The sequence below is a fragment of the Elgaria multicarinata genome, chromosome 4, assembly GCF_023053635.1.
Source record: "Elgaria multicarinata webbii isolate HBS135686 ecotype San Diego chromosome 4, rElgMul1.1.pri, whole genome shotgun sequence".
NCBI lineage: Eukaryota > Metazoa > Chordata > Lepidosauria > Squamata > Anguidae > Elgaria > Elgaria multicarinata.
Genome location: NC_086174.1, coordinates 73,122,536 through 73,137,027, shown reverse-complemented (window position 1 = coordinate 73,137,027; position 14,492 = coordinate 73,122,536). Strand labels below are relative to the sequence as shown.

Genomic DNA, 14,492 nt, shown 5'->3' with positions numbered 1-14,492 from the left:
CCGAGCACGATGCGGCTGTCTGCGCTCCGCCGCCTGCCCTGGAGACCGGTGGCGCCGGCAACCGGCCGGACTGCAAAGAAGAAGACCTGCGGCGATGGCGCTCGGGCGCTGCTACTGCGCCCGGCTACTACCGCCGGCGCGTTCCTGCCTCACCGAGGACTATGCGGCACGTGGAGCCGCTTGGACAAGCAACAAGCGGATAGCAGCGGGACTCCCGGCTCCGCAGCCAGGTAGGCGGCCACTTCCACTTTTCCACGGGGGGGAGGACATTGGCCAGTCCCAGCACTCGATCGGTCTTTCTTTCGTAATCAGCAGCCGGCCCGCGCTCCACGTGGGAGGGTTTAGCGGCTCCGCCTCCGAGCAGTCGGATCTGATGCAAGAACGCGGCTGAATTGAGGAGCAGGAGGAGGAGAAGATTGGCAGCTGCTAGAGCCAATCAGTTGCAAAAGAACCGAAAGGCGCGGCTTCCTCTGGGCCACGTGACCACTTACTTTCATTCTCGTGGTCTGGACCGGCGTAAACAGCTGCTACTAATGTTGCAAGGCCGAGAGACCCTCAGAGGGCCCGTCCCTTTTGAAGACTTACGGTTTTATCGTAGAGAAATCAATGGCTGAGTTCCGACGGCACGCTAATCAATGGTTGTTTCACATACTGTTCCTATCCCACCCCCCACAGTTGATTAGTGTGTCGTCCGAACTCAGCCACACTAATTTATTTTAGCATTTTTATCCCACCCTTTAGCCAAAAAGGCTCTCAAGGCAGCTTACAAAAACATTTCTTAAGACAGTCCTTGCCCACAGGCTTACAGTCTAAACAATATGACACGAGAGGGGAGGGGAAAGAAAAGTAAATTCAGGCACTCGATTCTTATTTGCAAAACTTTAGCTTCTTCTCCACCTTGCATTACTGCAACCGTTTAGGATTGCCAACGGCATCATTTTATTATTATTGTGGTTGTTATATCAATAATAATAATAATAATAATAATATAAGAGCTCTGGCTATTGGGTGGTATAGAAATGTAATAAATAAATAAATAATGGGTATCCCACGTTTCCACCAAATCGTGCTTTCAGTCGGCTAACAGCAATAATACAAATAAAAGAAAACAATAAACCAGTAACTTAAACAAATACTAGAAACAAGGCTGGCAAAACATCAATATAAACAACCAAACCATATTCATAAGGCAGCTTAGTCTTGTCTAGATGAAAAACGTCTTTGCCAGTGGAAAATTCGAAACGGCCTCTTTTGATAGCCAGGCCTCTTTTGGCCCTTTTCATTTAAGAGCCTGGTAGGTGGCAATTAAACCAGCCAAGCTTTAGTCCATGATGCAGTGAAAAAGTTGGGACCCCTGGATGGGAAAAGCTGCATGTGGGGAAATTCAGCCTTTTGTGCAAATAAGCTGGGCTCTGTTCAATGAGATTTACACCATAGTAAGCATATTTAGATTTGCAGTGTTAAAAAGTTAGTGCCCCTCTTAGTCTGGACCTGGCAACCAGCTCTGTGGAATTAGGTCAGTTTGCAAGTCTTTACCCTGTTGAACTTATTGGGGAATTACATTTATTTAGTTATTTGTTACATTTATATCCTGCCTTTCCTCCAAGGAGCCATTTCCTCTCCATTTTATCCTCACAACAATGCTGTGAAGTTGGTTAGGTTGAGTGTCAGTGACTGGCCCAAAGTCACCCAGTGAGCTTCATGGCAAAGTGGGGACTAGAACCCAGATCTCCCAAGTCCCAGTCCAGCATTCTAACTACTTCACCACACTGGCATGGTAGGCCAACGCTATACCACTACTCCACACTTTTAAGACACTTCTGGTTTCTGTATGGCTGGGATGCTTGGGGTCACGGTCTCCTAACATATTATCAGTCTGGGGCTGTTCACATGTAACAGTAGTAAGTTGTGGGTTAATTAATCCATGTTTTGCTGTGTTGTGTTCCGGGTATGTTTCACAGCATTTTTTGAATATTCAACCCTGAATTGGAAGGTTGCTATCTGATATCCAAACCCAGACACTACAGGTTAATTATGGGTAAACAACCCACAGTTAACCTAACTACGAATTATTGAGATGTCACATAACAACCCCCAAACAGCCCAACCTGGGGTTAAGTATTCAAAAAGGCTGCAGAATACGCCTAACACATGCTGCGGCAAATTATGCATTAATTAATTTTTGCAACTGTTCTCTATTAACCAGGTCTCTGTCTTTGGTTGTTGTTTTTTACAAAGCCTATTCTAAGCTTTTATATCATAGGAGACTGACAAAAGCAAATAAGTAAGTTCCTACAAATCTTGTCCTGCAAATATCCTTTCTGAAATGTTATCTTCAAAATAAATTCTCTACTATCCACTAAAAAGTAACCTAGAATTGCTTGAAATTGCTTGTTGCAACAGACAGCCATGTTAGGAGTATCACTTCTTGCATTCCAATGGAATTACAAGGAAAGCCATATAGTCTTAAGCATTGTAGAGCTTATTCATTTTACATTGCTTCTGGCTCTAAAGATAATTTTGTGGGAATCAGCTCCTGAGTTACCCCCCCCCCCAAAAAAAAACCCACTTGCACAATGTCATTGAAGCTGCAGCTTGTGCCTACTCCGAGGGAAGCTCGGAGGATGGCAACAAGGGAGAGGGCCTTCTCAGTGGTTGCCCCCCGACTGTGGAATGATCTTCCCGATGAGGCTCGCCTGTCGCTAACGTTGTTATCTTTTCGGCGCCAGGTCAAGACTTTTCTCTTCTCCCAGGCATTTTCACAACATTTAACAACATTAAGTTTGTTTTTAATGGACCCCAGAATTGTTGTTTTTAAATGGATACTGTTGCTTTTATACTGTTTTTATGTTTTTTCAATTTTTGTATACTTTTAATGTTTACTATTTTTAATTGTTGTAAACCGCCCAGAGAGCTTCGGCTGTGGGGCGGTATATAAATGTAAATAAATAAATAAATAAATAAATATGAAGAACACCCATGTGTATAAATTGCAGTTTTGGCTGCCAAAATGTACATAATGAGAGAACTAATCCTTTCCAAGTTACTATATACGTATTTTGTAGGCAGAAGGTGCATATTTAAACATGGGTATGCTGTTCATAAATGCCACATACTTCTGAGGTCCACATACTTCTGTTGAGTGTAGTGGCAACCACTGTGTGGCATAATCTTCCCCCTGACGTTAGACATATGCCAACACTTCTTATTTTTAGATGGATGTTGAAAACCCATCAGTTTATGTAAGCCTTCCCTGTATAGTGTAGTCTATCATCGTTTATAGATATGATAAATTCTATGCATTCGCCTTAGTCGTTATATTTCTATGAATTTATTTATGTTTATATTTCTATACCAACCAATAGCTGAACCCAAATTGTGTACGCAGCTTTGACATCTTTCAATGTAAGGCATTTATAAATAAATAAATCATAAATAGCATCACCTACATGTATTTTGTACATGGAAGTCAACCATGTGTACGAAATGTGGCCAGTGCTGAAGCTAGGGGTGGACCTTGTGGCCACAGCCCAGCTCCCCATAAATGACCATCAGCACCTGGAATGCTGATCACCGCAGCTGGGGTGGGGGAGGAATAAAATGGTAGATCCTCCACCACTTCCAAATGATATACCAGGAGGTACATGGAATGCTTTGCTGGGCATTTTAACCTGGCAGAGCCTATTTAGTAGGTTTCCCTCCCCAACCTCCATTGGAACCAAGCAGGGGGAAATTAGATACACCAGCTCAAGGCTGGCATATGAAAGTGGATCGATCCAGGGCCCTCTTGGGAGAACAGACTGGTTTTAGATTCAGTGCCTGGGTTCAGATAATCACCGGGGTAAAAGAAGCCATTGTGGCTTGTTCCGCTGCCCCCATGTGTGCTGTATGTGTTCTAGTCATTTGCATAATTACCCTTGCTGCAGTGAGAGGTTGGTGTGTCATCTGAACCCAGTGCATGGTGGGGGTGGCTTTGTACCCACCCTACAACCCATGATTTGCAGTAGTGGTTTTAGGGTGGGTATGAAGTCATCTGCACCACATGCCAGGTTCGGGCGACATGCTAACCCATACTGCAGCATGGGTAATTATGCAAATGACTGGCATGCACACAGCACGCATGGAGGCAGGGGAAGAAGCTACAATGGCTTCTTTTACCCCCATGATTGTCTGAATGTCCCCAGTGGCTCTGCCTGTAAAGCTACTTCTGACTCACCCCTGGAACGTCTCCTTTCAGGTCCTAACACACCAGCCATGGACCTTTCCATGTAGCAGGCATCTCTGGAGTATATATGTCCATGCTGCTGGTGCAGCTCTTTTTTGCCAATAGCTGTCCAAGGGGGTTAAGATTGCTCTGTTGTATTATAAATATTGTTAAGAAAACAAAGACATTTAAGTACAATCTTATGTATGTTTCCTGAAAAATGAGTTCATTGGGGCTTAATCCAAGGTAAGTGTACAGGTAAGCCTTTGTGTCTTAACTGTTGCTGTAGGATTTATTTTAGAGTGCAATCCTATGCATGTTTAGACAGATTGCCTCATGAAGATTTTGTTGAAAATAAATTGTAATTGTGGATGATCTGTAAAGATGTGTTAGCTGGCTCATGTGTTAGCTGATAAGATTTGTGGGGAAAATTAATTATATCATACCGATTTTAATATAGATTTTATTTTATCTTTTAGAGAAATCATTGAGAGCTCAAGGAAAGCTCTGAATTTACTGCAGATAGAACATCCTACATTTAAGCCAACACTTTCTGTTGTACAGGTAAAACACACACAGAGACCAAGGATTAAATCATGAAACTCATCCTATGAATGTTCAGGTACCTAAGGAGACTGAAGATGAAGAAGGTGCAGCAGTATAATAAGATGGAGTAACAGCTGTGGGAGGGCTTCTGAATGTCAGCTTTTCTTGTACACTACAATACCTTCTTGAGTATAAAAAACGAAACGTTTAGTTGGAGAAATATATTCTTACATAATAGGATAGAGGGTGTTGGATCCATATTTTAACTTGGAAACTTCTGCGTCTCTCTGTTGCAGCCCTCTGTAAGGCTGATTCTGAGGGCTGACAGGGTTGGGGAAGGAGGCTCTGCAGACTTGGATGTGGCAAGCTGGGCTGACACGATGGCGGGGGTGGGGATTGACACAAGTGGAATGTCTTCTGCTAGAACTCTGTTAGATCTAAGTGCTGGCCAGTACCTCACCCACTCCTAAGTGAGAGGAGCGTTCAGTAACTCCTTCTCTAGGGATTTTCCCTTCCCTCTTTTCAAACATTTGTACTTTGCCATTTCTCCAAGGTGGCATACATGGCTGTATCCCATTTCCAACAACCTTATTTGAAGTAGTTAAGGTTGAGAATGCAAAACAGTCAAGGATAACCTGATGGCAGTATTCAGTGCTGGCAGTGTGCCAATCCTAAACATGTTGGGCTAACAGGAACAAGAAGCCAATGCTTGCTAGTGCAACCCCCGAAACTCACCAATACTAACACTTCCGGAATTGGACAAGTCAGCGGAGCTCCCGGAAGGAGCTCTGTTGAATTGTCCCATAGCAGAAGTGCTAGTTTCACCTAGTTCCTTAGTTTGCACTAGCTTCCCATTGGTACTGCCCACTGAATCTGGTCTCCAATCCAGATCCCGCACCCTATCCACTACTCCACAGTGGCTTTTACTGCTACTTGTAGTTTCATCCTCCATATGAGGCCATCCATTTATGTGTATGTTGTTTACATCTTGAAACAAATCTGCAAGTATCCTGAAAACATCCCCAATACTCAGTCAGCATCTTTACTGCTAGCCGTCTCCACATTTTCCTGGGGAAATGCTCCTGGAAACAATGCTAGCATGTCTCCATTTGTATCTTGTTGAGGCTTGCCTTGCTTCTATATGACCACAAGAATGTGCAAGCACCCGTGCCTTTTTAGAAAACCACAACTGGTAATAGGCTGGTAAAGCCAAGCTATTCATTGCCACAGATCTGCCCATAGGTACTTGATTGTGCAGCACACTCTTGTTTCACACCTGCTAATGGTAAAGAACAGAAGCAGTTTCCATTCAGTTTGGTTAATCATATTCCTGGTTGCAATTTCTGATCCAGGATTGCTTGCCAATTTTTCTTACAAGTTACAAGTTGCTTACAGTATTATTTTTTCTGAAGCCTTTCCATAGCCTGTAACAGTTGCTGTTTTCTTTTTCTTTTCTTTTGGTTTTTCGCTCAAGGTTGGTGATGATGATTTGGGGCAAGAAGTTATCAGGAACATTGCCGAAGAGGTGAGGATATCAAAGATTCCCTCTGCCCCAACTTAAATTGAAAGGGAGTTGAGTTTTGTTTCAAACGATTTTTCTTCTTCTTTGCAGGTTGGCTTGAATATTGTTCATATTTGTCTCCCTTGTGACTACACCGAAAGTGAGGTAACCCAATTTTGTGAATTTTAATCCAACGGTATTGTTGGATTAATAACATTTGTGCATTTTTCCAAACACTGTGTGTAAACAGTCTAAAGCGGCAAGCCTATACCCACTTTTATAGAGAGTAAGTCCCATTGAACTCAATGGAACTTACTTCTAAGTAGGTATGCATTAGGTTGCACTCGAATGATATGATCCAAAGCACATAGACCTGGACACAAACTCCTTAGTAAGGATTGTTTTCTCTTCAAAGCTGATCACTGTAGAATGCCTGAATCATTAATATCAGGCATATACTTTGCTAAATGCATTTCTCTGATGAAATTCACAAGACAAAACTTGTGACTGGTATTTCTGTTTTCTCCTTGAGTATCCCACTAGCATTTCATTCAGCCATGGATTGTTCTCATGCTCCAGTTTCTCCTTTTTGAAGTAGAGATATCATTAAACTACTATGAAGCTTAATTACAAGTTCTGGCATGCATAACTACAAACGGCTTTAAAGATGGCCCTTACTAAGTATGCATTGAAATGTATAAGTGTAGGCCTGCCCATAGGTGTTCTTTTACAGCTGTAAATTTGTGAGTGTACTTTTGCTGTATTCTTCAGATTTTCAAGTGAAAAGTCATGTCTGATCGCATTTATTAATGGGATTTTTTATAACTACATTCTCTTCATATTTGGCAGGGTTCTAATTTTGAAGGGCCTGTGGCTCAGGATAGAGCATTGCTTTGCATGCAGAAGATGCCCTGTTGAATCCCTGGAATCTCCAGGTAGGGCTGGAAAAAATCCTGCCTGAAGCCCTGGAGAGCCTCTGCCAATCAGTGTTGACAATACTGGGATAGATAGACAAATGGTCTGACTCAGTATAAAGCCACTTCTTATGTTCCGAAGGCTTATTATTTTATAGTCCTTATTTATGAACTTTATATTACCTCCTAGGTTGTAGATGAAATAATAAAGCTCAACGAGAATCCTAAAATTCATGGCCTTCTCCTTCGCCTCCATAAAGAGTCATATACCAGCAAAATATTGAACGCTGTGAAACCAGAAAAAGATGTGAATGGGTAAGTTAAACACTATAAAGCCCAATGGGCAGAAACAAATTTTATGTCTCTAGAAAGTTTGTGTTATCTTATGGGATTCACAGTGCTAAGACCAAATGCAACAAGAATGAATGAAGATATCATGGTGAAATGGTCTGATTTAGTGATCCCAGGAACACTTTCTGATTCTGTTTGATCAACTGTGACAGACTTTCCTGTCTCCCCACACCTACCCCACTTATAGAGTCTAAGGCCTTAGCTAGACCAGGCTATTTCCCGGGGCAAATCCCAGGATCGTCCCTGTGCATCCACATGACGCACAGGGGATCCCGGGATCAGGGAGGGATCATCCCTCCCTGGCCCCGGGATACAGCCCTCCCCTTTGGACCTGGTTTTTCTGCAGTCTCAGGCTGAGCCCGAGACCGTAAAGCGTGTGGCCTGTTTCTGTGGGTTTACCCAGCTCTGTGCGATTACTGTGCGATGGAGCGCTGTGCCCATCGGGGGTAGGGTGGGAGGAGTGGGGAAAGTAGTTACTTTTTATTAAAAAAAAAAAACCTTACCTTTGTACACAACCAAAAATTTAAAAAATGGTGGGCGCGGCTTCCTGAGGTCGTCATGCCTTACATGTAAACGAGGGCAAGATCTCGCATTAATTGCAACGCGAGGTCTCCCCTTCCCTTCCCCAGAACAAAAGGTAGGTTTAGCTAAGGCCTAATTGGCCAAGCTATTATTCCAATGGATAGTAGCTCCATTATAACAGCATTTACTAAAACACACACATCAGGAGAATGTATGGAAGCAACCATATAAACATGTATTTAGGGTGCAATCCTACACATTTCTAGACAGAAAGTTCTGGCTGGGGAATACTGGGAGTTACAGGACATTTTTTTCTGTCTAAACATGCATAGGACTATGCCCTTAATAGGGCTTTATTTGATAACAGATGGGGAAGTGAGGATTTTCTTAGCAATTGCAAAACAATTGCAGTGTAACAGATTTTATTTATTTATTGCAGAGTAACAGATTTTAACCTGGCAAGATTAGTGCATGGGGACATGCATGAATGTGTGGTTCCGCCAACTGCCAGTGCTGTGATCAAGCTTCTGGAAAAACAAGGTACCACAGAATTGCGACTATCTCCATCCACTTCATATGTTTACATCCTCTTTTTTTCTTTTTTAATTAAATAAATACAACAAACAAATATAACAATTTAACATACCATACATAAAAGAGGGGGGGAAACCAAATACATAACAAATTTGAATATATAGATGTTCATATATAATACTTTATCCATAACATAATCCAACATAATCCAACAAGTGCTCCTCCTTCCGTTCGGGATCATTCCTGTTTCCAAAATCTTAACGCCTCTTCTGATCGTATGTTTACATCCTGTCTCACCCAGGATCCTGCCTGAGACAAATGATGGTGTGTCACCAAAAGTATAATACAGTTTTGAATGTACTTTATGGTACTATTGTCTGTGCCTTTCTTCTACACAGAAAGAAGGAGAATAAAACCATTCAAACCTCTCCTTAGTCCAATAAACTAAATCTTTCCTCTGTAATAAGGCATAAGCATTAAGGCATGCATTAACTTGCATCCCTATCCCAAGTATAACAGGATATAGATTGTGTCCATAGTATTACAATATATATTAGGACAATGCTGGTCCCTCTGCATGATATAGGTAGGATATATTGGCTATGCATAAGGAGAGAGAGAGATGGAAGCTGCTTAACAAAGGGTCAGGGTCAGGAGGTAAGGAGTCCGCTGGCCTGGCTTAATTCCCTTCTCTCCGCATCTTCTCTTACCCCTTGCAGTTCAGGGAATAGTGCCAGATATCACCCTAAATACTTCCACTGATCTGGCCTCTCTGGCACTAGGCTACCGACTGCACCAAGAATAGAAATGCCCACAAGCTTGGGGTGCTTGTGGGTCACTATCACCTTGGAGTCAAATGGAAGGTAAGGGACAATGAGGAGGAGAAATAAGCCAGGCTGCCTATCTCTTCTTCTTTGCTCCTTCCACTTGCCTGTGGAAGGACCATATTCATCCATATGGTCCATGCCCCCTTTAACCAATGCACCTTGCCTTCCACACAATCCTTACTGCATCCACATGGATAGCGAATTTAAATTGAGGTCCTATCCATATTTAATTGAAAGTAAATCTTACAAAATTCAACAGTCGCAAGCCTGGGGCGGGGGGTTGTGTTGCATAATTATCACTGGCAGCGCAATAAGTTGTGTGAACCTGGTCAGGGTAACTTGTTGCCATGGGTAACAAACCACCCAGACTGTACAACATCCCATGGGTTCTGGGTGGCTTGATACCCACAGCAACAAGCCATCCTGGCCAAGTTCACATGACACCACAAGCCATGTTGCCAAGGATAATTATGCAAATCCTGGCACACAATCAACACATGCAGGAGGTGGGGAGAGAGGTGGAGAATAAACCACTGTGGCTTATTTTTCCTCAGTGATCGTACAAACCCAGTCAGATACTTAATTGTAGCTGTACCATGTCTGGCTAGAGATTTTTTTTTCCATATGTGGCACTTACTAAGGTTTCATTAATACTGGTATAGGCACCTCAGCAGGTACTGACCCAAATTTTCTGATCATATTTTTGGCCTTTGATATACTTAATAGCTTGTTAATAGCCCTGGTGTGATGTGGGAGTGAAGGAAATGCAACTAATTTCCCAAATGTTTTCCTCTTGCAAATAGAAAGGATATTATATTTTATCACTGGAGGAGTAGGATTATGGAATGTTAAGGGATAGGGTGTTTTTTCATGACAGAATGACCTTAGGTTTCAATTTGTCTCAAAAATATGTCTCAAGCTGCAATCCGATGCCTACTTACTTGAGAGTAAGTCTCATTGAATTCAATAAAGGCTTCTCCTGAGTAGACAGATTGCACTGTTAAGGTAGGATATGTAAGTAGGGAAGAGTCAAATGCATTTGAATCTGTGTGGAACTGGATTGAATTATAACTGGATAAATTAACAACATGTGGAAGTAAATATATATCTCATTTAATTTATCAAGCAGTCATTAATGTGTCTGGTACTGAAGCCAAGACTGCTATTCCTTATATAAATACACAAAAACATACTTCTGTCTATTATATTTTCAGAGCTGATCAAATCTGTCCAGTTACATGGTGGTCTTGGTCATCAGGAAAAATCCTGGAGCATAATAATGCTAGCCTGTTCTGATTTTTAAAATTGCAACATGTTTCATATGAGAGTTCAGTGGGTGGGAACCCAAGATTTCATATTAATGCCTATTGTTCAGTTGTATTTCTCCAGTGTTGTTTGCTATTAATGTAGCTAATTAGAGCAATTGTTGTCTCCTGTCATCCAGCACGTACTACCCTAGATGGGAAGAAGGTGTTACTTTTGGGAGTTCAAGGACCTTTGGAAATCTCTTTGCAGTGCCTACTTCAAAGAAATGGGGCCATGACTATGAGCTGCCCATGGAAAATGAAGCAACTTCAGACCATGGTAAATAATATACTACATGCTTATTACTTTTTGTCTGACTTTTGCTACTTAGCAAGATCCTTAGTTCACTCAGAATTTTGAGTATACTCCAAGAGCTGAGATTTTTCTTATTTTTATTTGTGTTCTTCCATGCCAGGGCCTGTTTAGACATTACTCTCCTCTCTATGCACAGTGAGTTCTTGAACAAACATCAGGTGCACTCTCATCCCTCATGCTCTCTCTTTCTCTCTTCCCCCTCCTTTCCTCACCCAGTTTTAAAGATAACATCTGATCCAATGAATATTTTAATATGGGGTCTCCCTAGTCCTGGATATTAAAATTGCTATAGAAGGGGGTTTCAGTTTCTAAGCTTAGGTGAAATGCCATGTTCAGGTAACGATTGTATCCCCCAGCCTGGGTGTTACATTCTGTATCCATTCTATGCCTTCTTTATATACAGAAGCAGTAGTTGAAACCGCTTCTCCCCTCTTGACCTAGTGGTGGAATTCCATTGACAGTAGAGCCAATTGAAAGACATCAACACCATTGGTTCTGATTATTCTTAACATTGTCACACTTTTTAGAGTGGCCAAAAAAAGAAATTGTGTTGTCAGCCAATTTTAATTTAACTGTTGCCATTTATTGTTTGTTGTTTTGCTGTTGCATTCAGTGTGATCATTTGAATTGTTTTAATTCCTTTAATTCTAGGACCTAGGTAACGTTTCTTTCTTTTTTAAATAAGGGTTTGTTTTGTTGGCTGCCTTAGATATCTTATGCTAGAAAGACATAATTAAAACATCCTAAGAAACTTAGGATGGGTGCTATGCAAATGGGAACAGGCTTCTTGAAGGGTTACCAAAACTCATAAAGCCCACGGACACATACCCCTTTCTTCTCATCCATGTGGGAACAAATGATGTCGCCAAGCAGAGCTATGAAGAAATTTCAGACTTTGAAGCTCTGGGAAGGAAACTGAAGAACTTTGGGGCCCAGGTAGTTTTCTCATCCATCCTCCCGGTTCTTGGAAGAGGATTAGAAAGGGAAAGAAAAATACTCCGGATGAACGACTGGCTACGAAGGTGGTGCCGACATGAGAGTTTTGGATTCTGGGACCACGGGCTACGCTACTTGGAACATGGACTTCTGGCAAAGGATGGGTTGCACCTCACAAGGGCTGGAAAGAATGTGTTCGGCCACAGCATGAAGAACTTGATCAGGAGGGCTTTAAACTGAATCTTATGGGGGCAGGAGACATAAACTTCGAGGCAACAATGGATGAAGGCCAATGCACCACAGTACAGAGTACAGCTCCAATAGTGCACCAAAATAGTGTCCGCAACAATGTAGGAACAAAGCTAGACTATAAAACACATGGTCTTTGATGTCTGTATACTAATGCCCAGAGCATGGGAAACAAACAGAATGAACTTGAACTCTTATTACATGAAGGCAAATACGACTTGATAGGGATAACTGAAACCTGGTGGGATGACTCCCATGACTGGAATATAGCAATTGAAGGATATAATTTGTTCAAAAAGAACAGAAGAAATAGAAAGGGAGGTGGAGTTGCACTATATGTTAAAAATACCTATCCCTGCACAGAAATACAGGCGGATCAGACTGGGAGCTCCATCGAGAGCATCTGGATTAAAATAAATGGGGCAAGGAATAAAAAGAACATGATAATCGGAGTCTACTACCGACCACCTAATCAAGGAGAGGACGAGGATGAAACTTTTGAGAAACAAATTGCCAGTGTTTCAAGGAAGTGTGATGTAGTAGTGATGGGGGACTTCAATTACCCTGATATCTGTTGGGAGACAAATACTGCCAAAAACGGCCCTTCCAAGAAATTCCTGACATGTATGGGTGATAACTTTCTCCTACAGAAAGTAGAGGAAGTAACTAGAGGATTAGCAATCCTTGACTTTATATTGACCAATAGGGATGACCTAGTGGATAAAGTGGCAGTTACGGCAACTCTGGGGAAAAGTGACCACATCATACTTGAATTCTTGATTATGAAGGAGACAAAAGTTGAGTGTAGCCATACACGTACTCTGGATTTTAGGAAAGCTGATTTTAATAAACTCAGAACTATGATAAGTAAGGTCCCGTGGCAAGTGAGCCTAATGAGAAAAGGAGTGCAGGATGGGTGGGAGTATTTAAAAAAGGAAAATTTTAAGGCACAGTTACAAACAATTCCAACAAGGAGAAAAAATAGAAGACAACAGAGGAAACCAATGTGGCTCCACAAAAAGCTTAGAGATGACCTGAAAACAAAAAAGGATACATATAGGAAGTGGAAGGAAGGCCAGGCTACAAAAGAAGAGTACAGACAGGTGGCACAGAAGTGCAGAAATGGTGTCAGGAAGGCTAAAGATGTGAATGAGCTGAGATTAGCGAGGGATGCTAAAAGCAATAAAAAGGCTTTCTTCAGATACGTGAGTAGTAAAAGATAGAGGAAAGAAATGGTGGTTCAACTGCTTAATGAGGATGGCAAATTGCTAACAGATGACAAAGAAAAGGCTGAAGTGCTCAATTCCTACTTTGCCTCAGTCTTCTCCCAAAAGTGGGTCTATGACCCCCCTGGAAAAAGTGAAGCAGAAGTTGAGGGGGCAGGATTGCAGTTTGAGATTGATAAACAAATGGTCAAAGAACACCTAATTTCCTTGAATGAGTTCAAATCTCCAGGGCCCGATGAACTGCATCCTAGAGTAATGAAGGAGCTAGCGGAAGAACTCTCAGAACCTTTGTCTATTATGTTTGCAAAATCATGGAAGACGGGTGATGTGCCGGACGACTGGAGGAGGGCTAATGTTGTCCCTATGGTCAAAAAGGGCAAAAAGGAGGAACCTGGGAACTACAAACCAGTCAGTCTGACATCCATCCCTGGGAAAATTCTGGAGCAGATTATAAAGAAGTCAATCTGTAAACACCTTGAAATCAATGCAGTGATTACTAGAAGCCAACATGGATTTGTCCATGTCAGACTAATTTGATCTCATTTTTTGATCGGGTAACCTCCCTTGTGGACTGTGAGAATGCTATGGACGTCATATATCTTGACTTCAGCAAAGCTTTCGACAAAGTGCCCCATGATATTCTGATTAACAAACTAGCTAAAAGTGGGCTAGATGGAACAGCTATTAGGTGGATTCACAGTTGGCTACAGAATCAGACTCAAAGAGTACTTATCAATGGAACCTTCTCAAACTGGGGAGAGGCAACGAGTGGGGTACTGCAGAGCTCAGTCCTGGGCCCAGTGATCTTCAACATTTTTATTAATGATTTGGACGAGGAGGTGCAGGGAACGCTTATCAAATTTGCATATGACAAAAAATTGGGTGGGATAGCTAATACCCTGGAAGACAGAAACAAACTTCAAAGTGATCTTGATAGGCAGGAGTGCTGGGCTGAAAACAACAGAATGAAATTTAATAGGGATAAATGCCAAGTTCTACATTTAGGAAATAGAAACCAAATGCATAGTTACAAGTTGGGGGATATTTGGCTCAGCAATACTA

The 14,492-nt window shown here is 41.9% G+C and overlaps 1 protein-coding gene across 1 annotated transcript in view; it reads left to right on the top strand.

Annotated features, from left to right (window-relative positions):
* MTHFD1L (methylenetetrahydrofolate dehydrogenase (NADP+ dependent) 1 like) overlaps window positions 1-14,492 on the top strand; it is a 150,426-nt gene continuing 135,934 nt past the window's right edge. The window contains exons 1-7 of the mRNA XM_063124539.1: window positions 1-230; window positions 4,684-4,768; window positions 6,225-6,275; window positions 6,363-6,416; window positions 7,356-7,480; window positions 8,478-8,578; window positions 10,844-10,983. Coding sequence (XP_062980609.1) covers window positions 10-230; window positions 4,684-4,768; window positions 6,225-6,275; window positions 6,363-6,416; window positions 7,356-7,480; window positions 8,478-8,578; window positions 10,844-10,983 — 777 coding nt within the window. The 5' untranslated portion in view covers window positions 1-9. The remainder of the gene's footprint in view (window positions 231-4,683; window positions 4,769-6,224; window positions 6,276-6,362; window positions 6,417-7,355; window positions 7,481-8,477; window positions 8,579-10,843; window positions 10,984-14,492) is intronic.